Source organism: Triturus cristatus, chromosome 1_2 (genome assembly GCF_964204655.1).
Source record: "Triturus cristatus chromosome 1_2, aTriCri1.1, whole genome shotgun sequence".
In the NCBI taxonomy this organism is placed as follows: domain Eukaryota; kingdom Metazoa; phylum Chordata; class Amphibia; order Caudata; family Salamandridae; genus Triturus; species Triturus cristatus.
The window spans coordinates 460085226-460111573 of record NC_140580.1 but is presented as its reverse complement, the minus strand read 5'-3'; the positions used below and the strand labels follow the sequence as shown (position 1 = coordinate 460111573).

Here is a 26348-nt window from a genome sequence, read left to right as displayed (position 1 = left end):
TTAATCTTGATCACGGGTAAAATATCATGTTTGCACTCCGTGTTGTTCCAAGTAGCCTGAACAGGAAAAGCCTTCACAGTTACTGCATACTAAAAGAGGATGGAAACAAAGTTTCTTTTATACACTTGTTGCCTTAAAATTATTTCGACCTGAAAAAATCGCTACCGTGTTTGATTTTACCTTGGCGAATTCGCTGCTAGAAATGCTGTTTAAATGCACGTTATCTTTTCCTTGTTTCGTCTTTACTCTAAGAAAAAGAATGGCTAAATTGTTTGCATGCCAAGCGCGGTTGAAATATAAATCCAATGTTTCACTTTAAAAGTCAAACTCAAAGTTAGAGTTGAATCTAAAACTCGCCGCTGCTGCTTTCTTACAAGGTCCCTTAAGGGAAGCAAAGAACATGCCGATTTTGCCCTGCATCTAAAATTTAATAAATGTCCCCAAGTTTTTATTGTCTTCCTGCTAGGGGCTCAATGTTAGGGTGAAATCTGAACCTCGCCGCTGCGGCTTTCTTACAAAGTCCCTTTAAGTTAAAAAAAAAAAATAGAAGAGCATACCGATGTTGCCCAGAGTCTAAAATAAATATCCTCACGTTTTTGTTGACTGCCCACTGCGAGCTCGAGTGGTCCACATTCTTTCCACATACCTGAAAAGCCTTTTGTCCAGGCGCGGTGCGTCCATTGGGGCGTGGGGGCGTAGCCCCCCCGCCCGCGCCGCGCCCGCAGCTGCAGCTCCCTCCTCTGTGACTGTCCGCAACCGCAGCTCCCGAGTCCTCCCTCTGTGAATGTCAGTCAGCATGACGTCGGACCGTGGGCGGTCCGGTGTCATGTTGACTGACATCATTGTCGGACGCCTTTGGGAAAGGCAGCACAAGTGCGCATGAGTGGGCATGGAGCTTAATTTTTTACTCCGTGCCCAGTCATGCGTACTTGTATTTTTGCTGCCTTGCGCATGCCCATTAGGAGCCCCTCGGTCTCCTAAATGGGCAGGCGGCGGGCGAGGAGTAGGCTGTGCCGTCAGCCAATCAGTGGCGCTGCTGCAGCGCCAGGATTGGCTGAGGGCCGGGTTGCGTCACGGGGACGTGGTGTTCTGGATCGTTTGAAGGGGCAGTTGCAGAGAGGCGCCAACGCGGGCCTGGACATGAAGAAAAGCGAGTAATGTAAGAATTGGCAGGGCAGCACGAGCGGAGTGTGTTTAAGGAGCCCTCATAGGGAATGAATGATGGCCGAGAACCAGGGAGAGGACGGAGGCAGCCGACAGGTAAGTGAACTTTTTTTTAACCCCCTCCTTCCTCCCTCCCCGTCCCACTACCACCTCCTGACTAGGCAATGCACATTTTGCATTTAAACGGACAATGTATAAATACAAATGGACCAATAAACATCAGTAATTTTTAAAGTATACATATTGGCCCTTGATTTAGTCTTTTTGTTTTTGATCACCTTTAATATGTATATATGTCTTATGAACTACACATCAGAATCTCTAATCTCTGCCCTATGGCTCTCTTGATGTTTGATTTAGTTGTTACCTTTTTGTTTTTGTATCCTATTTAAAGCAAGTTGTGTCACTGTATGTCACACTCGATATTTGTGTGTGTGTGAGAGAGAAACAGTTTGTTTATAAAGTGTGGACAAATCTTCACAGGAGTAGATCATACATAGTGTGTGGATCGCTTTCTAAATTGCATTCATATGGCGCTCACTGGGGAGGTGTGCCTGAAAGAGAGTGTTTACTTTGTGTGTACTCGTCTTAGTTTTTGACTACTTTATAACTATATCTGCGTGTGCTCACCCGGGAGTCGGGGAGAGTTTTTTGACAGATACGTGTGGCTTCATGTGTTTCGCAACAGCCCCCCTTTCGTGCATTCATAAATGAATGCGTGTACAGTGACCGATACTATATGAATGAATGCCTTTTTGTCATACCCCGTCCGTAGAACAAGCCTAGAGGAGGGGCTAGAAGTGCGCAGATTTGCCCCACTGTTTTCGTACTTGCCCTGAAGTGTAAGTGGGCATTTAAATTCTGTCGCCGCACTTGTGACCACTAGTTCGGTGTCATTGCGTGCACTTTGAAATGCCTCGAGGCAGAAGCCTTGCTACGGTGTCTTGTTTACCTGGAGCCGTTGTCGTGTTTTGTCCTTTAAATGTCCGGTTCCTACGCTTTAATTGGCTACAACTCGAAGCAATTATAACGCTGGTTGGTTTCATGCAATGTTTGGAGAAGGACTGCAACGTCCTAAGAGGCGCTCACTTTTTTTTTATTTCTCGGCGTTGGCACCACGTTTGTGTGCTATTTTTATCACTTTATTATTCTATTTGGCTTCTTTGTGAGGCGAACAATACAAACATTATTCACTCATTGAACTGTATGGAGGAATGACTAATATTAAAGTAGGGCTTGCTAAATTCTAATTTTCATTGGCATTGTAAGGGCGGATTTGCTGTCTATGATTTAACCCTGTCCTCATCTCTCCCTCAAAATAGTGGTGAGAATTATAGGGCAAAACTGATGCTCAATCCGGAAATATAGTTGTTTTATTTTTTTCCAATCAGAGAGAGGAAGTTTTCCAAACAGGCCTAGCGCATGTGACATTTACTGACCAATAATGGAGAGGTCCTGGTGTTTACTGTAAACAAAATGGCTGCCAGGGGCAGTTTACAGCCAATGACATCCATGTTTGTATACAGAACCCAGCGGGAACTGCTACCACGCTGCTGGGAGCGTGGTGACACATCCTGCTCAGGAGAGCATTCACCAATAGAAACACGGGGCAGCCATTGATTGTCATTCTGAGAATGCTGCATTGCTTTCATAAACTTGATGGCTATTTTTAGAAATGTGGTATTTGGAATAAAAATGCATTTCCTCTTTTCCATTTCCATTTTCTTTGAATTTGTTAGATGTGATTAGCAGTACAGGTGCACTGTGATGCAGATACCTCATGCTGTACCATGTACCTGTTGGTTTGTAGTTTTTAACATACAAGCCAACATTAGGATAGAGGAAAGGGGGAATAACAGCCAGTGAAAGAATTAATGAGCAAAGGACAGGAGAGCGGGCAGCCAGTGACAGTATTAATAATTGCCCGGCGAAGTGGGCATAACGTTAGTCAGACTCTCTTTGTTAAGTGGGGAAACTGAGATTATAATGTTAATGCATTTTAGTTTCAGCAGGACTTCACCTAAGAACATACCCTCTGCAGTGGGCTCTATGTGTGTTTGCAGCTCTAGTCTCTGTGCTTCTGAAATTTGCTTGAAAATGCACCCTTTACCCACTTTTTTTTCAAAATTTTCTCGGGGGGAAAAACCCCCCCGAACCCCCTCTAAGGTGGTCGAGCTCGCTCGCTGCGCTCGCTCGCCACGGTGCACTCCGACAGAAAGTTTACGCCCCACCACTTTCAAATGTCACCATCCGCCACTGCTTTTGTCTCGACTCCAATGGTTGCTTCTGCCCAAGGTAATCGTGACCATGTTTTCCTGACGCTTAAATATGAAGGGGAAGCGCCGTTCAGTTGGTGTTGCTCACGGGGTATCACAATTGAGTATCAAAAACGTTATTCCTCCATTGTTGTTGACAGTGTTTGCAGGTACTTTGGACAACCGACTGGACAAGGGTTTTCCAATTTGAGATGTTCAGGTTGAAGAACTTGTAGCAGAAAAACTCATTCTGAAATAAAAGGTTGACTTTGAGAAAGTCGTTTTTGCATTCAGTTTGCTCATGAAAGATGTATGATGTCATTTTGAAAGCAAAGGAAACACGCATTGGCAAAGACAATAGGTCTCACCTTTGGGACATTATAAGTGTTTAGTTATCCAGCACACTATCCTTGATGCAACACATCAATTGTTGCATGGCTAAACACTTATAAGTTCCCAAAGGCGAGACCTATTGGCTATGCCAATGCTTGTTTTTCATGTTTCGGAGGGTGCTGGCAGGATGGGAGGTGGCGATCCCCCGCCATAGCGGAGGAGACGCCCCTGCCCACCACACTATAGTCCATACCATGGTGGTCCCTCCAGCCATATAATGTCACCGCTAAGCTTTGTGCAGGATTTGGCCCTTCTGATCCATCAATAACTTTCAAGATGGACACTCCTGGCAGAATGGCCGCTGCCAAAGGTACCACTTGGTTTCAGTTGTACTGCACGGCACCCCGCTCATGGCTATCTTTACGACAGCCCATTCCTGTCACAGTGGTCTCTGACTGGAATGTGCACCCTGGCAATGACACAATTGGTGCAGCAGCCATTTCCTCACACCTCGCATCTGGAATCCACCCGGCTGGGCCCCCCACTGGACCTCACTCCCTCCAATGCTCTCCTCTTACTCACAAGGCACACTGGTCTTGGCAAGCAGCTGGTGCTCCAGGCTCCAGAGTAGATTCTCTTGGTGTCCCTTGGTGATGTTCTCTCTCCCAGCAAGGAGACTAGCAGGCCTTTGCCCCAGTTCTGGTTACAGTCGGAAGTCTTGCTGGAACTTCCCCTCCTCACACAGCCCAGCTAGCTGTTTGGCAAATGATACATTTTGGGGTATCAACCTCCCTTCTAATAGTCCATTTCCAGACACCAAATGAGATTTAGGGTCTGGTTCTTTGAAGTTTTAGATTGGGATTATTTTCTCTTGTCTTCCTATTGAAAGCATGTCTGTCACAGCAGGAGAGTCTCTAAAGCTGATAGTCCCACAACACAGGCCATGGAAGTGACTAGAGTTCACACCTGGATGCCAGCCACAGTGATATGTGCAGAAAATTATTGATTCTGGGCTCCCAATCCTATTCTTTCTGATTCCCTTATCAGCCCTATCTCCTTCCTGAGATCTGTTCAGGCTTCATCCTAATGACATATCACTGTATCAAAGAACACCCTTTGAAGTGTACAAGGGAGTCTTTCTCAGTTTTCTCCAGTGCGTCCCATCGGGATAAAAAAAATGCACCAATACACAAATCTGTCTGGGGATTCCTTTACTCCTCATATTTCACCAGGCAGGCCTGTACTTTCCAAAATGGATCCTAGGGTCCTCCATGTTATGTACCATTACAGGCACACTTGCACTCAGTATATGGCCATAGCACAAACACTTATATAGTACTGTTACCTCTTGGTATTGTGCCATCACAGACACGTACATTCAGCCCACACATGCACTCTGTGTGCACTGCTCAGTACTGGAGCTTTTCCTGCATTGTGCCATGGTGTGCAACTTGCAAACACACAGACTGCCAATACACATTCACCATGCGTACGCTGCACAATACTTCCCCCTTCATGTATTGTATTTCTCGCAAGCACCCATACACCCAACACATGCTTTCACTGCACACGCACTGCACATCGCTACATCTCTCATGTAGTATATCCCTAGCAGGTATACATATAACCAGTACACGCACTCCCCATGAATGTGCTACACAGCTTTTCTCCATCCCTGTACTTTACCCTTCCCAAGCACACATGTATCCAGGGCAGAGTCACCACTCCTGCACTGCACAGAGCTCTACATCTACCAGATGAACGCCAAGGGCAAGTTAAGCACACAGCAGCGGAACTTTAAAAAGGTGAGTAAGTCTGTAAACCATGCTTCAGTGACACACATTAAAAAGGACCTGTTCACTTGTACTGATCACTACAAGTTATGCTGCCATCACCGTGCTCGTACTGCTTAACTCCTGGTGAAGGCAGTAGCTTTCCACCATTATGAGGGTAGCACTTTGGGCGCACCTCCCTTTCCAACAAGACCACAATCTGTGAGACAAGTTTATGTCATGGCACACACGCATGACACATGTTTGCCTTTGATAACAAAAATCAGCATTAGGGATCCAGAGAACCGTACAGTTGGGCACTCAGAGCAGGGATTCATGTCCATAAACCGTGCAGAGGCCTTTTCCGTCCCAACAGTTGTTGATCTATTTTTTTCTTAATTAGACTAAAATTAACTTTTGTTCAGACTGATTTTGCCAGTACTGTTTCATTATGCTTGGATTTTATCATAATTTTAAGGGAAACACAGTTACCAAAGTGTTTGTGCTAGATTGTGGTTTATGTGCATTCTTAGGGGCATAAGTTTGAGGTTTGGCAGAGAGAATACTCCATGCAACTGTGACAGAGTAGCCTCTCTGTCAACCACTCAGTCCGCCTGCCTGATTTGCATGCAAAGTGGACTGTTAGATCTGCCATCCTTAGAGTGGTGCTTCCTCAGACTGTTTGCCAGTGCTAAAAAGCATGTGCTTCTCCCCTAAACATTATGACATTGGTATATACCTGAGTGGCATATTTATCATATTGGTAAGTCTGTTGTAAAGTGTATACCATATACCCAGGGCCTGTACTTCAAATTCTGCTAGTGGGCCAGCAGCACCCATTGTACCACCAACATAAGTAGCCTTTCAAACCTGTCTCAGGCCTGCCACTGCAATGCTTGTGTATGCAGTTTACTGCCACTCCGACTTGCCATTATAAAATTACTTGCCAAGCCTTAAACTCCCCGTTTCTTACATATAAGTCACCCCTAAGGTAGGTACTAGGTAACCCTAGGGGCAGGGTGCTATGTAAGTAAATGGTAGGACATATGTACTGTTATGTTTTGAATGTCCGGGCAGTGAGATACAGTCTATTTCGTTTTTCACTACTTCGAGGCGTATTCTTCTCATAGGCCAGCCTTGGGAATTCCTTAAGATACTTTTAAGCTGCAATTCCAGATCAGAGAGGAGCAGCCTTTTCATATTTGATATGTTTGGAATGGTAATAAAAAATCCTCCTCACTGATAAAGTTAGATGTAACATTGCCGTTTTAGAAAGGCAATTTTTAGAAAGTGGACATTTCTCTGCACTTGCTGCTCTTTGTGCCTGACAACCTGTCTCCAATAAACACCTGGTTTGGGTGACGGCTACACTTTATGCATTCCCTCTAGACAGCCACAAACTCAGGAAGGCAAGGCTCATCTGCATTGTGAGCACTCATCTGCATTCTGATGGCCTTCCGGGGCAGGAAGGGGGAGAGGTGGCTTCCACTTACATCTGAATAGACTGTGTCTTGTCCTCACACAAAACACTGATTTATCCCCCAGTGTTAGCCTGGCAGACAATTCTTTTGAAGTCACCCCCTACATCAAAGCCACTTTTGGGTATAAGTACTGGGGCTCTGGCCCCACCAAATCAGACACTGTGTGGGACTTGTAACTAGACACTGCTGGGTCTACATCTGCTCATTGCCAGAAGGACTGCTGTGCTGCCAGGGGGGACTTCCACTTTGCTAACAGCTTTGCTCTATTGTCCTGCTGCTTGCTGAGTGCTATTGTGCAGGAGGAACTGCCACTCTGCAACCTGCCTTGTGTACTGGCCTGCTGCCTGCTACCTCTGTGCTGTGCTCACTACCTGTGTTCTCCAAGGGCTCACTGGCTTTCTTCCTGTACCCTGAGTTCTCAGGGCCAGAAAATACTTCAAACGCCCCTGAAGGCAGGAGGGGTTCTACACCACTTGAGCAGTCCTCTCTGACCTGCATTTATGGGTGACTTGGAATTCAAATCGCCCAGTGCACCTTCCCTTTTGTGGAGGGCTCTGTGCTCCAGTCTTCAACAACCATCTAACTCTTGCCAATCTCTGCCATGCTCACAGCAGCTGCACCACCTTCTGTGCGGCTCACCACAACGCCTTGCCCTGGTGACATGGGGAGTGTCCTGAAGTGCAAGGCTCATTGGCCTGCCACATGCCAGAACTGCATGGTGCTTCCTGCGTCAGCCACTGCTGGGGATCCTGATCAGCTGACTATGCAGGCCCACCAGCAACCCCTGCAGTCCAACTCCTGGAATGACCCGGACGCTGCATGCTTACATTCTCCAACAACACTCCAAGGTACTGTACTTTGCCAAACCTGTGCTTCCTTGCAGGCAGCTTCCCAGGCACCAGAGCACAGCCTGAGTGGGCCACTGACACCCTTCCAGCGCTTTTGGGCATCGGGGCTTTACTTTCATTTGATACTGGGTGGCAGCCTCTGTGTAGGAACCCACGTCCGCATTTGATTGTTTCTCTTTGGTCCAGCATTACCGCACAAAAACAGTGAAATACAGTGAGAGCTCTGAGCATTGTATTTTTCTCTTGTGACTTAAAACGTGCATATCTTGAAAAGCATTTATTCTATCTATATTGTTTTTGTCTCGTTTTGCTAATAATACAGAAAGTTATTGGTATAAACCTGTGTGGAGTCTTTTTGTGGGGCATTCATTGTGTTGCTGTGTGTGTTGCACAAATTCTTTACACATTGCCTCTTTTTTTAAGCATGCCTGCTTTGCGACAAGCAACCAGAGGTTGAGCACAGGTTATCTGATTTGTGTATCTAGCTTACCGTGACTAGAGTGGTCGGTTCTGACCTGGCCAAGGTGTACCTTAGCCACCCGGAAAACCCATTTCTAACATTGACCATGAGTATTTTTTACATACTTCTCTGATGGCCGGAAAGAGTATGGACCATCAAACGTTTACATATAACACCATCCACCTGATTTAGAGAGGACAATGCTATATGAGGTTTTTTGCTGTTTATCACCTCAAGGTAAACCCTCAAGGTGAGGGACACAAAAAAGAAAATTGTTTTAAAAAAATGTAAAACTTTGTAAAAGTTTGCTGCCGCTGCCTGTCACACTTTTAGAACATTGACAGTAACCCCTATGACAGCAGTTCTCGCAAATGTTTAGAGTTGGCAACAGGGCCAGCAGACAAAACTAAATTTGGTAGGAGTCTCAGTATGGCATGGGTAAAATGCTCCGCAATACAGAGAGACGGACCTCTAAATTCAAGGGCATAATTTCAAGGAGGGAATATGTCACAGGGAGAAACATTCTTACAAGGCAAGTAAGTATTGATCCTAGTATGCACCACTTAAATTCCTAATACAAAGAAACCTTTCTTTCAGTGATGGTCCATGCAGGTAATCGCAGTGGCATGGGGGGGGGGGCTCTCGACAGACGGTGGAATAGGGTAAATTAAATAAATGAATCCTATTCCGTCATCTGTCATCATTCCCCCGCCCCACCGCGCTTACCTGCGCGGACCGTTGCTTCTTTCTTTACAGGCATTCCAGAAAGGAGTAAAGACCATAAAGGTTTGATTTTTGTGCCTTCATCACATGCCTACACTCATTATCTGTATAGTTTTTTTTCTTATGGAAGAAGCTGAAATGATTGCACAAATATCTTGATTATCATACCTTATGTACCCAGTAACAAGTGACTTATTTTGATTGGCCCAGTAATGGATTCTGCTGGAATTACAAGAGTTTGTTTTTCACACACAGATTTTGGCTGCTAAACTTTTGTAATCTCCTATTAGTTACCCACCCCAGAATTATAGGGACCCCTGTTAATGATACTTTCTGGCCTGGGAAATAATGGAAACTATTCCAGGGCACTTAAAATCAATACCAAAGTGTTACAGTTACGGAAAATGTTGAAATGTATAATATTTGATTAACTATTTCTTTTTGCTTAAATCTATTTTTATCTTTTGCATAGATGGATGTGAACATTCTTGGAGGGGAAAAAAACATCAAGGAATTGAGTCACTGCCAAAGGAGAAAAACCCAGCAAGCAACTTGTCTGCTGCTAAAAACTTGCAGTCTAATTCATACCACAGCCACCGTGTAAACGGTATGGTAGAAAATATTGAAAAAGAAGAAAGTGGCCTAAAGGAAGTGGAAATAAATAATGAAAGAACTTGTCATTTGAAGTTTCCGAATTGGTCAAAAAAGTCTGAAATGGACATAATATCAAAGAAAGACAATGGGGCGTACTACCTCAATGAGGACACAATTTTTGTAAATGAATCATGTCCACAGGAAGATCAAAGAGTATATCAGTGTGAGAGGAGAGTTCTAGACAGAAGCAATTCTTCCACATTTCAAACCAAATTACCAGAGATAAGCAGGAAAAAGGTGCTGCCCAGGAAGGACTTATTGCTTTCCAGCTGCAGTCAAGGGGAGAAAGAGCATTCGGAATTTAATGAGTTACTATTAGATCAACCAACTATTCCCAAATCAAGCCTAATTTTTAATGAAATTCATGAAAGCAGTGGTTTGGGTTCCCCTAGGACTAGCACGGTAGTCCAAAAGATTCTGACATCTAATAATGAGGAAGTCGAATCTCTGCCACACCACACACCGTTCTTGATGTCTCCGGCTATATGGGACCGCATAGATGAGCCACCTGCTGATACACAAATGATCACACAAAACTGTGCAGCACTGGAGAACTCTGTTCAAACGTTGACCCTATCAGATGGCGCTTCTGCATCTTTAATGAATGAGAAGCCATTGCCATTGGTTGTTAATCCTGGAAGGGTTAAAGTTGGAGCAAGTCATCTAAACCCCCAAGGTGCAGGCAATTCTCCAAGTGGAAATGATGAAGAAACTTGCAAAAAAGGCCTGATGTCGAGAAGCACAATTGAGTGTGAGCAGGTACCTACTTTTTTGCTACATCACTAAATGATAATATTGGATTGAAGCTCTGCATGAGTAGTACAAAAAGTGAGGCATGCTGTGAAATGCATACTGTATGCGGAAATCTGAAATCATTTTTTCAAAATAGTGTTTGCTTTAACTGTGTTTCTCTGAAAATGACCTGAGGAAATTCATTTCCTGCTATGTGTGTCATAGAATAGTAACCGCGCCACTTATATGCCATCCTTTCGGAACTTCCCTCATTTTTACTCTCCAACCATTATCATATTTGTTCATCGTCACAGGAACGATTTGTTTTGAAATATGTTTTTTTTTTTGCTTTCTTACATATTCTTTCATACCTAATGATCTACCGAGTTAGATTTGCTGTTATGGCGCTAACACAATACTTTTTCCCGAACTGTTAAACAGATGACCGTATGATTTTAAACATGGGAAACATTCTGCTGCATACAGAAAGAGGAAATCGCCTCCATTGATTGGTTTTGTGCAGGTAGGTGTCCCTTCCTGCACAAAAACAATCACCTCTCAAACACAGACACCCTTGCACCATGGTGCACGTGTGCCTTCACTCGCACATGGCAGCCATTTGCGTGCCGGCTGATAGATACGGCACATTCATGCCCTTTTCTTTTGCCATAGGGCAGCACTGCAGGAAGGCTTGCAGTGCTGTCAATGGCAAAATATTGTAAATGAGACCCTCAGTCTAGTTATTCTGTGGTAATCTGTGGTACCACAGAGAAAGCAGACTTCACTTATGGTGTAGGAACTCTGATTTAGGATTCAGTCCTAAGTGTTGGCAATGCTCTGTTTTATCTATAGTTTATCTTCTGATATCTATGGACATCAGAGCTAAATGTTTGGATATTATTTTCTCACACAATGAGATTTACGCTTCCAGGAAACAGCCTTCTGCACATCTGTTATCCAATGTCTGTCCATGCTTTGTGGGGATGAGGAAGCTTGTCCAGGATTTGCCTCAGTGTTCAGTAGATAAGCCTGACTATTGTCAGCCTCCCTTATAAAAATGGTACTGAACAATAGAACATTTGTACATACTTGTGATTGTGATGCTGTATTATGTAATGGCGATTTGTAGTGTGCCATACTGGGGGTGATCAAAAGGGGGAGGGAAGTAGAGAGCAAAGTTCTTGGATAAGGAGCCATGATGAGGCTTCATCTAAATTAGTGTTCATTTTCAGGCTAGCAAATAGAAAGTGGCAGAACATTTCGAATGATGAGGTATAGTGTCATTAGGGACTACAATCTACAAAGCAAGACAAAGGTAGTAGGGAAACTTGACGTAGATAGATTCAGACCATTGATTCATCATAGAGGGATTCAAATATGATTCTGTTGTTTTACTGGGAGCCACTGCAAGTCATGAGCTATTAATATTACAGTCTATAGGCTAGTGTGGTTAAAAAGACAATCTGCTGAATTCAGCATGGACTTCATGTGGTTAGGGGTTTTAAAGGAAGCCCCAGTAAAAGGCTCTTGCAGTAGTCTAATGGAAGGGAGGATGATGTTGGCATGATCTCTGTATGGAGGAATGCTAGGAAACTTGTTCGTATGGAGCAAGAAGCTATGTAGGAAATAATACAGTGGAACACCAGAGCTGCATATGGTCATTGAAGTCAATGATGTCTGTGTTATCAGGATTCATTATCAGCCACCACTAGCTATTCCAATCTTCAATGACTTGTAGCTAGGAAACATGAGTAGTGACAGCAGGGACTCATCTTTGTTGAAGCTAATCAAGAGTTGAGTACTATTAGCATATATTTTGAAGGTCAAATGGAATGTTGTGATGACATCTGCAAGAGGATGCTGTTTCTCATTAGAGAGTCACATTTGTCGCGTAGCATGCTACTCGCCGATAAAGTGCTTCAGTGCCTCGTAAGGGATATAAGTGCTATATAAATACAATTATAATTACATAGAAGGCTTTTAGGTCAGATGTGGTAGGCACACAGAAGGCCACGGAGAGGGTCCTGTTTGTGTGTGGCTAGGATTGCTCTATGTAAGTTAATTATGACTTTCATTCCCCATGGCAAGTTGGGGTCTCATAAGTGTTGCATGTCATAGCCAAGATTATCGCTTTGTCTGTATATAGCGCAACTGGAATATTAGTAATTGAAGTATTCGCAGTAATGTTTGAGCATTTTTACTTCAGACTTCAACAAAATGTACAGTAACTTGTCTAACATGTGTGGTGAATGCCACCATTTCACACAATTACTTTATTTGCAAGTAGAACTAGATCTGATTTTTCAGTGATGTGATTACAAGCCATTATGGTTTCTACATGTGGTTGTTCCTTGCTTCAATGACCTATCTATAAGTGACTGTAGTTTTAATGATGAACCGCCTAAGACTCACGCAAGAGCTGTGACAAAACTCTATGTTTATTCCAGATAATCAAATAGTTATTACATTTTTGTGTTAGCTTAATAATTTCAAGGCATGAAAAAGTTCTCATCTCCTCCTGGGTTGGTGTTTTAAATTTTTAATATGAGTACAACTATGTGCTTCAATTTGTATTTTGTTGGCCTGAAGATATCATATTCTGGGGCTTAACCTCCATAGTTGCATATACTAAGTAAAAACAATGGATTTGCCCACTGATTCAGTCTCATGTCTTGCTGGGATAAAATAGTAGACATATTTCTATGGCATATCTTCAAAGACTTTCGATTTACAGACCCTTTTTAATTGCATCTGTTTGGAGGAGAAAGTCACTTGTATGGTAAATGGATGTGGAGCCTTTTACTGAGTGAAGACTGCATTTGAAACTGATATTCAGACTTTCATTTTGGCCATTACATCATACTATCATAAAAAAACAAGGGAGGGGGAAGGTAAGAGGTAAAGTTGACGAAAAGGTCCATCCTCCTACTGATTAACTTCTAACAAACAACAGAAGGCCTGTCCGTTCTGTCATAGATTAACCCTCCACAGGATGATGGGAAAAACCTATGTTTTTTTTAGATAACCCTCACCCACCAGGGTTGCCACTTGGTGGCATGCTTCATCATCAGGTTCTTCCCATTTTGCTGTCGAATGAGGGGTGCTGCGTCCTATGAAGTACGCAAGAGCACTGAATAGTATAATAAGATGATGGAAGTAAAGAGGAGAGGGAGGGATCTTGTGAAGAGGGTGAAAAATACCTGCCTAGTAGGTTGGTAAATCCTTTAATCAATCCTCTAGGTGGTATGAATAAACAAGCATTTGCAATGCCATTGGTCTCGCCTTTGGGACCTTATATGTATTTAGCTATGAAGCACGTTAGCCTGGGTGTTGAAACATCTACTGTTCTTTAACATAGAGGGAAAGTAAGCACCAAACTGCGTGACACACCAGGTATGGGAGCGCATGGAGAGAAAAATTACCTTTTAGCGAGAAATGGTATAGTCCAGAGCTCTGTTTTTAATATAAACTCAGGGCCTTCGGTGGTCATATCACTGAAAATACAAGATTTAAAAAAAATATTATTGTCTACGGGTGCTTGTGGAAGACAATGTCTATGGACTGGAATCTAGAAAATGCTAAAGTGATTCTGGTATTTTACTGACCTCTGCTGGTTGTTTTCTATCAAGAAAGTTAAATAGAGGCAGTTGCCAGAGAAAAAAAAAAAAGTCCCTAAGCAGAAAGCAATTCTGGTATTTTACTGACCTCTACTGGTTGTTTTCTATCAAGACAGATAAATAGAGGCAGTTGAACAGAAAGAAAGTCCCTAAGTGGAAGCAGGCAAGTCCTAGGGATGATCGCCAGAGCCCACAAAGTACATACACATATAAGTATATACTAAAGTACATTCAAGAGGTCTTGAATGCTCGACCTAAAAACAAAGAAAAGGTGGGAAGTCTAGATGATAATGTACCTGCCTTTCTATGGATCTACATGTTTCAAGCCTGTCCCAAGGCTTTTCATCAGGACCAAGGAAATTATCTCCCTGATTCCACTCCTAAGGTAATGCTCAAATATGACTCCAGAAGACACTCAGCATGCTAAAATAAAAATATGGATTGATTGCACCTGTTTTGTTGCTTAATACCCCCTTGGCATACTGCTTAATACATGCAAATGACCAAACGTTTGCCTCATGGGTCCTCCGGTGGTAGGGTATGCTTGTAGTCACACTAACACCAAAGCGGCACCTTGGCATATTAACCTAGGTTAATCCCCTGGGGCTTGTGAAGTAGGTGTGATCAACTCTGTAATAGAACCACCTTAAGAATGTGTAGTATATTAGGAATGCTGTGTTAGTAAAGAACTTTCTTTCTCTTAAAAAACTTAGCGCTGGGTTGGAACAGCTTGACTGTTATATTCTGTGCTCTGGTCCCACCATTCTTCCTTTTTGAGAAGCCTTTTACTGATCGCCCACAGTATCAGTCAAGTGCAGAAAGTGTAGCACTTTGCCCAGTTTTTAGAGCCACAGTTGGAGGGACCCCAGGACACTATTGGCAAATGACCTCAAAGCCCATGGTTAGATCCCAGTAGACCCAGTGCATCCTGTGCACCCTTGGATGGGGTCTCATAGCACCAAATAAAATCTGTAATGGAATTTCTAGCTTTATGTTGGAGTATACACACACTCTCTTTGTGTGATATTGTACAAGCTGAGGTGGAGTTATGTTAACATTTTAGCTAAACTACCCACTACTGTACATTGTAAGGCTATTGGAAATCACCGCGGAATTCCATAGGCACAAGACAAATATCTTCACTTTCTGAAATATAACTTCTATCTTCACACCCATACTCTCTAACTTGTCATTGTATAACTGATAATTCTTTCTTTGCTGGCTTATTAGCTTTCTTGAAGTGTTTTATGAAAGGATATTCTCGCAGGCTTCTTTATGTTGATTTTGCATGTTTCTGCTTCCCTAGTATTAGAAATATAGATAACATATCCTTGAAAAACTTCACGAGGAGAAAGGTTTACTTAAACAATTTTCTGATAATGTATTGTTTTGCTAGCCAGATTTTTCTACATCTCATTGAAATGTAACAATTAAATTAAATAAATTAGACAATTCTATTGTAGGGAACCTGGGGTTGGTGTTCTGTCATACACAGGTACGTTTTGGGATTTGGAACTGCCTCACACTCCTGTTGTTTCTTTATTCCTGCTCTAGCAAACTTCAGGCCTCTCTGGATTTGCCTCATCTGAAATTTCCAATTTAAGTTGTTGCTTAAATTTTAAATTACCTTTCCATGGTAAAATTCTCAAAAATGTTTTTGCTTTCGTCACCCACTCTGTAATTTTGGTTGTCTACCCCTCATGCAAGGTATATACATGGAATGTATAATTAATGTGATATGGATTTTCTGTGCAAGGGGTGTTACATTGGTGTAAACGAAGAAACACGTTTTATTTATTTCTCTTATTCTTGTAAAACGTTTTCCTCCACACTCTTGCCTTTAGCATGACGTTGAAAGTCTCCATCTCTTTAACTGTCGCGCAGATGTCATAGTTTTTGTCATTTTTTTTAGTTACTCAAATATATTTTCTTGTCTCTACTAGATAAACATAGATTCTGCTCATTAGCGTCCTTGTCACCTATAAATATGACTATAAGTAGTTTAATGAACACGCGCAAAATCTCACTTTTTATGACAAGAATCATTAGAATAAAAAAGAAAATGAAAGCTGGTTTTCATGTGAAAATTACTAGCAAATTAAAGCTCTATAATTCCTTCAAGATTACTTAAACAAAGGTTAAATTAAGACATGGCGAATTTAGTATCACTATTGAAGTTGAAAAAATATGCTTGCTTGGTTATAATATTAAATTCATTATTTACAAAGATTGGTTGTTTCTCCTTTTTGTTTACCAATAAATGAAATGTAAATAGCCGCGTTTGCTCCTTCCCACACATAATCAGCACAGGCTGATATTATAATGTGCATCATCCAGTGCGCATGCGATAAATGATAGTGCTGCTGATTTATAGTCATGCATTACGCCTTATTTGAAATAATCGGGTTACGGTTTAAAAACTAGGAAGAATCCGACTTTTAACTGAATATTTAGGGCCTCATTTATTAGCACTTTTTCACCACCTGAACCTCACTTTTTTGACGTTCCGGTGGCACAATGCCCCGGCATATTTACAAGGCTAGGTTAAGCCACTTTACGTGGCTTTTCGTTGCCTTGTAAATATGTACCCCTTTCACGCAGAACACTGCGTGAAAGGGGCGGTCCATGGGTGTTGCTGAGGGGGTTCCCAAGCAGCACCCATGGAATCTGAAGCATTCCCAGATTTACGAGAAATTGGAAACCTGGGAATGCGTCAGAATCTAACGCCACCCTAGAATGGCGTTAGGGAGGCACAACGAGGAGAAATATTTTCATTTCTCCAAGTTTTTTCCTTTTTCTATGTATGCTGCATTGCGCACGTAAAAAGAGGAAGTCACCTGAATTGATTTATTTTGTGCAGGCTACACAAAATCAATCAGCCCTGCAACGCAGGCACCCGTGCACCATGGGGCAAGGATGCCTGCATTGGCGCAAGGCAGCCCATTGTGCACCTGCGCAGGGAAAAAGGACAGGAATGCATCATATCTCATAGATACAGCGCATTCCTGCCCTTTTTTTGACGTAGCGCAGCGCAGCACGATTTCTTGTGGCGCTACCCTATGTCAAAACCTCATAAATGAGGCCCTGAAGCATTCCCGAATTTATGAGAAATCGTAAACCTGGGAATACATCAGAATCTAACGCCACCCCAGGGTTGGCGTTAGGGAGGCACAACAAGAAATGCTTTAATTTCTCCTCGTTTTTCTTTTTTCTATGTGTGCTGCATTGCACACATAGAATGAGGAAGTCACCTGAATTGATTGATTTTGTGCAGAAAATCAATCAGCCCTGCTACGCAGGCACCTCTTGGACCATAGTGAAAGGATGCCTGCATTGGCGCATGGCAGCCAATTGTGCTCCAGCGCAAGGGAAAAGGACAGGAATGCACCATATCTCATGGATATGGCGCATTCCTGCCCTTTTGTTTTGACATATGGCAGCACAGCAAGATTTCTTGCAGCACTGCCCTACGTCAAAACCTCATAAATGATGCCCATAGTATTGTTTCTTTGCGGCAGTTTTGCATTTTTGCTTCAGCTGAGATTGGTAGTCTGACATTAGTCTTCCTCAAATGATCCTCCAATGTCACGTCCTATAGAGAAGCGAAACTTTCATAAAAATTACCAATAAATATATTTTTGGGTAAGCCAGAAATAAGGCCCAACAAATACTTCTCTTACAATTGCATTCCGCAGGTATTGAATTTCTGGAATGTATGTCATGTCATTGACATTTACCCTCTGCTCTTTAGTGATGCTTCTTAAATGCTGATTGTCACTTTTCAGCCATTCTCTAAGGTATGTTATACAAACCGCTCATGGCACGTTGAAGCTAATGAAGACGTTTATATGGCTGGAGGCTGTAAGCCTTTTTAGGTTGAGCTTTATCGTCCTTAAACATTTGGGGCCTTATTTACAAGCCCCTTGCGCCACCCGTACGTCACTTTTCCCATGTTAAAAATTACGCAAAAGTGGCCCTTGGAGTTCAATAAGGTGGCAAGTAACTGGCCTGGCCTTTGTAAATTCAATGTCATTTACCACAAACTGTGCCCAAATACCTTTATATTAGAACTTGTAATGCTGATAATTGTTTTTTCACAGCACAATGTCATTGTGGCACTCAGTGTTCTTTTAACATTGAGTGCACCTGGCAGAACTGGGACAGCGCAAATATCGCAAACAAAATACCCTCTCCCCAGTACAGGGGTGAAGCCGTGCCTACTGCCTAGACTTGATAGAGGTCAACACTGGAAGACTGGTGTTTAGGCCTGGGTGAAATTTTAAATTACATCAGCGAAATTTGCTAAATTTCACGAACTACGTGTTGAACTTGTTAGGCACATTTCACAAAATTACACCATTATGCCACTTCTTGTAATTACTCGCCATTCACAGTAAAAATTTATTCTGAACGTGCCATTTGCAGACAGTAACAGTTTACAGCAAATGCAAACAACAGAACGTGAGTGCCTGTTGATTGGGGTGTTGTTCTTGAATCAAAAAATGATGTGTTACACTTCTTAAAGATGTTTTCTGTTCAAATCACTCCATCGGTTACAAAGACCTGCACTCAAGTGGAACTGTAAAGAGCTTGTTTAGGGTAAAAGGAGAACATTAACTTAACAATATTTATACACTTGATGAATTCTTGTGCCACTGAAAACAAGAGCAAGACACTCATAATTTGCAGATTCCATTATGAAACCTTGACAATGGTGAGGGAAATTAATTCATAGTAGTTGCCTATTCTGCGAAATGATATTTTGTGAAAGCTATTCCTCTATTATTATTATTTAAATTCCAAACACTATATTTGGTGTGAAAAGGCATAGATGCTGTTTATAGAGATTTCAGAACTAGCAAAGAGCACAACACTAAATTGGAAAATGGAATTTAAAACAGTGGCGCGCCATAAATAGCCTCTTTTATAAATCTCTTTGAAGACATTTTCAAAACCAGGCCCTCTGTGTGATTTTTAATGATCACACAATTTTGTGAAATCTTTATATACCAGCGACTGATACACAACACAATGCAAACAGACTACCAATGTCCTCTTGTAGGTAAACTTGTTCTTTGCACTCCATAGCATGTTTGGGAAAAGTCTCAGATGGAAATCTTGGCTTTCTTCGGATAATATAATTTTTGGAGCATTGACTTTTAAAGGACAATGAGGTTGTGGAAATGGTGCTATGAAAGGGTGGGGAAAGTCAATGTCAGCAACTTGTAAGAAGACAATCTGAGCAAAGAGAGAGCTCAGTTGAAAACCCTCAGGCTAGGAGACCAACTCACTTGTCTTATAAGTAGGGGTGGGCGGAATTTGCGTAGTCGCTCTACGCAAAGCTCCGCGAAACGGTAAAAAAGCTCCGCGAGCACGCAAAAGTGCTGCAAACACGCGGAATTACTTGTTCCGCCCGTTTGCGATGCTTTTTTCCTGTTCACGAAATATCTTGCGAACACGCATATTGAAAGTGCGAACAAGCAAAAAATTCTGCGAAGCCGTGGATCGCGGAATTTTTGGCAATTCCGCGTTCTCCGCGGAACGCGAAATTACCCAAATTCCGCAAATTCCACGAGCGGAATGGAATTTACCGCCCAGGCCTACTCATAAGCAAACATTTCCATAACACCACTAACACCAGGTGTTTGCCCACACCATCAACGTCAGAGACTTTTCACTGCATTTTCTGTTTCATATTTCCTAGGCACTCTCTTACTTTGATATTTTGCAGTAATGAGGGTTTCTTTGAATGCCCTTTTCCCTGCCTCTCAGTGGGAGAAATGTTGCCCTGAGTACTGGATGAAGGGACCAAGGAGGCGAGGACTGCTCATTACCCTTGCCACACCTATGACTGCACACACAAGCCCTGCAAAAGCAGGGAAAGGTTTCTCCATATTATATTTTGAGAGTGAGGGAGACGGTGGATTGTTTTCAATAGGGCAAGCAGGATCTGTTGCAAATGTGGATAGGGATATCCCTGGGAACATTAACCTCATTGGTTAGGGAGGGGACAGGAGTCCCAGACATAAATGGCGTATCCCCATACACCCTCATCAGAACGCTCTGGATCTGTGGAAGAACAGAAGGAGGACTGCACCTACAGGATAAGGCCTGTGAAGAGGTCTGAATGGCTGAACCTGCTCACACTTGTACCCAGGCCAAATAAGTGGACTTCAAGGGTCATTTGACTGACCTCATGTGCAAACTATAGTGGCCCTATAAGCTGAAAGAGGCCTTTTCCCTGAAGAGGCCAACTGACCAGTACCAATTGGACCTCACCTGTACGATGCTGGTGGCCTCTGCTGGAGTGAGTCTTGACATACATGGGCTGTTCCTGAGGTCCTGGGAACCATGGCTGTGTCAAACTGGACTTGTTCTATCACCTCTGTAAAACTGGGGTAGAGACATGTTTTGAACTCCAGGACATCCTGGGGACTGGGACAAACTGCAAGAGCCCATCTGCCCAAGGCAACACCTCACGGCATCAAAGAAACAGGTTTTCCCCTCTTAAAGCATCGTCAACAGGACCGGACTGGCCATAGCGGGCACCGGGCGTTTCCCTGGTAGGCAGCTAGGGTGGGGGCCGGTTTTGGGCCCCTGGGGGGCCGTTTTTGTTACAGGGGGTCGGCAATATTGGCCCCCTGTAACAAAATCGGCCAAAACCGTCCCTCGCAAACTGCTCAGCTGCACTCCCCCTCACCCCAGGGGGGGCCGGCTGAGCAGTATGCTAGGGCCGGTTTCTGTTCCCAGTCCGGCTCTGATCTTCAAGCTAGAAGGTATCCACTCATCATCTGATACTGACACAGTTCTTGCCCCCACTGGAGGATCCTGAGCTCCAAAAAGAGACTAAGTCTGAAGATACAAATCTGGCTCTGGCAAAGGTGCCACAAGTATCTAGCCATCCAGAGGATTCCCAGGGTGAGCAATTTGAATTTCTCCAACTATGAGCATTGCCTGCCAAAAATCAATGGATTCAGCTGGACAATCGTCCAACGCCCATCTGACTTTGTGAGGACTTCCTCAGAGACAGACTGTTGCTTCCCACCACTCAAGGATTTGGACTTCCAGAAATGATACTAAGTCCCAGGGTAAAACCTCTTACTGTGTCGAAGCTAGTAGGTCTATCACACCCATGCTTCTTCATGGTTGGATTGAAATAGCGCCTAGGTCCCAGGCCACCTCACCATTGTCTACCATTTGCACGTTGTGCTTGTTGGCACATTTTCCCAAAATCTTAAAAAATTCTTATCTCCAGCTCCCCTTCATGGATTTTTGTAATTGTGGTGTAATTATGTTCATTAAATCTTTCTCTAATGTTCTAAATTGGAGTGAGAATGTTATTGTGTTGTGTTTTTGATTGTTTTTAAACTGTATTGGTATTTCAATATACTATACACATTTTCTCTAAGTTAAGCCTGTCTACTGTGTGCCCTAACTATTAGCGGTTGAGCTCAGGTTTAATTTTCTGAAACCTTTAACTGGTTCTAACAAGATAGTTACTTTATTTCTTGCAATGGACCCCAATCACCCCAACTAATAGTCCACTTTCTCACAGTCACCCACTGGTTACACACTGGTCTCTGTAGATAGAGCCTTAACCCACCATCCTAACCATGGAAGTCTGTAACCTGCCACAATCACATTCCATAAATATTGCTACAGCAGGAACAGTGACCCTCTGAACTGTTTCACTGCAGATTTAATTGTGCTACACTTTTTTAATAGTCACTTAAACACCATTCACCCACAGCATCACCTCTAGCCTCGTTCCTCTCCCCACAGATGTCACCTTACTCGCTACATCCATCTTTTCCAGTTTTGAAGTATGTCTTGAAATAATTTCTGTTAGAGTTCACAACTTGAATAACTCTGAATCTCATTGAGTGGATTGTGCTGGCCTGTGGAACCTCAGTAGATTAGATAATGCTGCAGTTTACACAACCAAAAGGTGGAACTTGTGTTAGTCGTTAAAATAGCACCAAACAAAACGAAATCTCTCTCTGCTGGTACGTCTTTTGATTTCTCATTTCCATTTTCTGTAATACATACTGAATATTTCAGATGCTGTGCCTAAACTATGCTGATAAGTAGAGAAAGAACATCATGTTATTTTCCTTGATCTTGATATAAAAATGTATTTCTACGATCCATACACATTTATCATGTGAACTAACTTTTGTTAATAACTCAATTTGTTTCTATTTTTAGTGGACCTCCCTGAAAGATCTTCTATTTTGGCATGGAAAGCCACTGAATGAAGACGAGCTCTGGGCTTTATGTCACGAGTGCTTGTTTACATTACAAACCTACATAGAGTTTCCAGGTATTGTAATCGCAAGCATTACTTTAAAATTGTAGATGTACATTGTGCATACGGCTGACCTGAAAGGGTCTTTTGCCTTTCTGCCCCCCCCCCCCCTTCTTGTGACGTCGGTTAGGAATCTGACTCAATGTGGTACCGAAAAAATCAATGCGGTGTTGTTTGACAAATGGAATGACAAAGTTAGGTTGCACCTGCAATTAAAAGTAATGACAAGCGCAACCGACAGCCGCTGATAGACGGGTGGAATGTTGCCTTTTTTTCAAGTGATTGAAAGTTCTATTGTGCTTTCAAACTAGCCTAGTGAGGTAAATTAGTGCTTCAAGGTTTTGCTAAATGTCACATCAATCATGTTTTAGCATACATTTTGGTCAAGCAAAATACAAGTAACACATGAGCTCTTCTTGGATGTCGTAAAACTTCTAAACATATCTGAAAAGAGGGACAGCTTATCCTAAAAACAAGTTAATTGCAAACGTAAATCTCCCGGATTTGCTCATTCAGGTAGATCTCTGTGTATGGCCATTCTGCAGTGTCTTGCTTTGCCCTGTGCCTTGCTTTGCCCTTTGCCTTGCTTTACTTGAAGAACCTGCAAGCCACTTACTTTTCCCAGTTATCGAATGGCTTTTATTTCCAGTGCACTTTGCCGGTTTTGCAGCAGCGGCTGACCGAACGGCGGTGGAGAGGGCAGGGTGGGGGAGGGGAGCTGGGGGTGGGGAGAGCCAGTGGGTTGAAAGAAATTAAAAATACCACTTATCGTTTCGCTGGCCGCCGCCTCTCTTCCTTCTGCCTGCAGTCCCGGCAGCAGGGGGCACCCGCTTCCCCTGAGCCAATCACAATGCTGCAATAGATATGTAAATGTAAATGTCAGGGTACTTATAGAGCACACTGTCACCAGACGGCCACCTTGCGGTGTCGCCTTTGCGGTTTCCTGGCGCTGATACTCATACCGCCGTGGAACCCCTCCTGGCTTTCCCTGTGAAGTGTCCACTCCTGGGTACCCCCAGGGTGAAGCCAGGCATCCTTAGCGCTGTTGGGGCCGGTGTGGAGGCTAAGCAAGCTATTGCCCAGAGTTGCAGCATGGGGCCTGTGATTAGAATAGGCACCGAGGCGAGAATAGACAGGTCCGAGGAAATTGAGCCCGAGCCCCGCCGAGGTGGGAATCGAACCCTGGTCCTTGGCCAGAATTCTGCCTCAGGGTCTGCCGCTCTAACCATTGAGCCACACTCCTCCTCCTCGAGCATTTTGATTGGTCTGAGGGCCGTGGTTCGGCACTCAGACGTGGACAGGGAACATGCAAAGTGAGCATGACTGTTTGGTCGGACGGCCAAACAGTCATGAGCACTTAGAGAGTGTGCAAACCACTTCTCCTCCTGTGCTATAAGCCCTGCCCGCCCTAACCCAGCCCTGCAGCCACAAAAAATTTTATTATCATTTTATTTTTGCTGCTCTGCTCTGAGAACAGTGGGGCAACGCTCCACCGCCTTAGCGGAGGAGCCGCCCCTGCGTTTTCTTATTTTTTTAAAACAAAGCCAGTAGTTTGGAGAAGCACCTTTTAATTTACGTGTAGTAGTCTCCCTTTATCCACAAATGTGGCCTTGTTTAGCGGGCATCTTTTCTCTAGCCCATATCAGTGATCTCCATCTGCCTGACAGAGATCTCTGTGCCTTCAGAGGAGACGGCTTCACAATGTCTTCTCCTAAAGCTTTGTAGTTTTTCTGACAAATCCACATGTTTAATGCAGCTGCTCAGCTTAGTTTTTTTGTTTTTCAAAACTAAACTACCACAGTGGAAATAAGGTGTGGGAGGTCCGTAGGTGTTGGGGCAGAGGGAGAGCAGTTGACTGAAACAGGCTACAAAAGGAGGAGTGAGACAAAATCTGCAAAGTGACACGGTGTGTCAGTGGTTTACAGCTTTCTGCCGACAGGTGTTGTGATCTGCCTGTCACAGTTCAAAACTCAACAAGGCAGATGCCAAGCTCAGAAAATGGAGTACCGTTAGTATGTTTTTTATGTCACAGGGAAACTGTAGAAGTGTGGTTAACTGCTATATGAAAAGCAATTTATCAGTGAAGGATGGATTGAGGCAAAGGGAAAGAAGACAGAATTTGGGATGAGATGGGATAACTCAGTGAATGGATAAGTTAATGTTAATAGGAATTTATAGAGCGCACCTACGCCGATTGGCTTCATGGCGCTGAGGCTCAGAAGGCTGTCAAAAGAGACAGAAGCTAACCCTGTGTAAATAGCCATGTTTTTAGGGATTTCCTAAACTGGAAGAGGTCTGTGCAGGATCGGATTTCTAGTGGAAAAGAATTCCATAATATGGGGGTGAGAGTGGCGAATCTGCAGCCTCCTTGGCGTACCCGTTTGAAACCCGGGACAGAAAAAAGTGAGAGATGAGCAGATCTTAGATTGCGTATGGGAGTGTGCCTGAGTATCAAGCTATTGATGAACTCAGGACTGCTGCCATGCAAAGATTTAAAAATGAGGCACCCCGTTTTGAAGGCACAGTGCTGTGATATTGGGAGCCAATGTAGTTTCCTCAACAGGGGGGGTAGCTGTATGCCACTTAGGTTGACGATATATCAATCGTGCTGCCTGGTTCTGGATCATCTGTAGGCGCTTAAGCAAGTAGTGTGGCATGCCTAGGTATACAGAGTTGGAATAGTCCAGGTGGGATAGAACTGTAGATATCATGGCCTGATTCAAAGCGTCATGGCAGAGGAAACAATGTATTTTCCTAATCTTACGCATTTGAAAGAAGCACTTAGACACCACAGCTCCAACCTGAGTTTTCAGGGAGAGATCGCTGTCCAGAAATACTCCTAAAGTTTTGGCCGACGTGGACGGAGCGGGAGGAGAGAAGTGTATGAATACTAGAGGACATGTTGGAAACCATAGTGGAAACCAAGCTAACAGAAGAAATAAAAACGTAGCATAGATCATGGAATAGCTAGAGAAGTGCAGAAGGCCAGAATATATCAGGACAGAGGGCGAACACGAGATCGGGCAGTGCGCATAAGGTGGAATCAGAGCAGTTGCTTCAAGACCGACAAAGCTGCAGCGAAAAAAGAGGCAGCATCTGCAGGCTTTCATGAGGAGTGGATTTTAGAGTGGCATACAAGAGTGCCATGGTTCCTAATGCTGCGTGGGATAATGGGCCCTGATCCCCTGGTTTCGTAGTGCAAAACAGCTATATTTGGGGTGTAGTAGACACCTCAGACTCTCAGTTCTACTGCTCCTGCAACACTGTAGATAGGGGTATTGGCTCTATGTGATTAATAATGTGATCTGTCTAACACAGGTTCATAGCTTGAGAATGCATATACTCCATTCAGCCTTTAGTGGATGGTAAATTGAGCACCATAAAAAGGTTCAGACAAAAACACCGAATTAGGCAGCAATCTAAAATAGAAAAATAGATGTTTCAAGAACAGCTAAATGGCCCCCCATGTACTCAGTGGGCCTGCACTGAAAACTCCTGCTGTGCAAGTATATGTATTATAATATAATGAACATTGTTTTCACTCCATGTAGCTTTAATTATGAATAAATTCATTACCATCTGCTATTTTTAATGTGATCCTTCTGCCCATGGAGCTTGAATGCAAAAGTGGGGGTGCAGGAAAAGTACTGCACAAATCAGTGCAGAGATGTACGATAGCACATGTTAGGGTCCTTTTATGTGTAAAAAGCTGTGCAGCTGCCTATAGTGGTCTGAATAAAACAAACTAAGCCTGTATACATAACTGACTTTATACCTGCACAAAAGGTAAAAGAAACCTCAATCTAAGTTCACAGATCATTTTGGAGGTATAGGGAGGAGGTGCTGGCCGTTCAATGTGCTGCACGGGTAGCCTCCTAAAGAGGCAGAGGACACTGAAGAGGAAAACCTATATACTTGAGTCAATTGGAGTGGATTGAGCCTGGGGGAGAGAAGGGAGTGAAAAAAGAGGTAAGGTGGAGACTGCTGACACATGGCTGTAG

At 43.3% G+C, this 26348-nt stretch overlaps 1 protein-coding gene across 1 annotated transcript in view; it reads left to right on the top strand.

The window, feature by feature from the left end:
* KNDC1 (kinase non-catalytic C-lobe domain containing 1) overlaps window positions 1–26348 on the top strand; it is a 575645-nt gene that overhangs the window by 161666 nt on the left and 387631 nt on the right. The window contains exons 6-7 of the mRNA XM_085606188.1: window positions 9509–10449; window positions 22248–22362. Of these exons, the coding sequence (XP_085462314.1) occupies window positions 9509–10449; window positions 22248–22362 (1056 nt within the window). The remainder of the gene's footprint in view (window positions 1–9508; window positions 10450–22247; window positions 22363–26348) is intronic.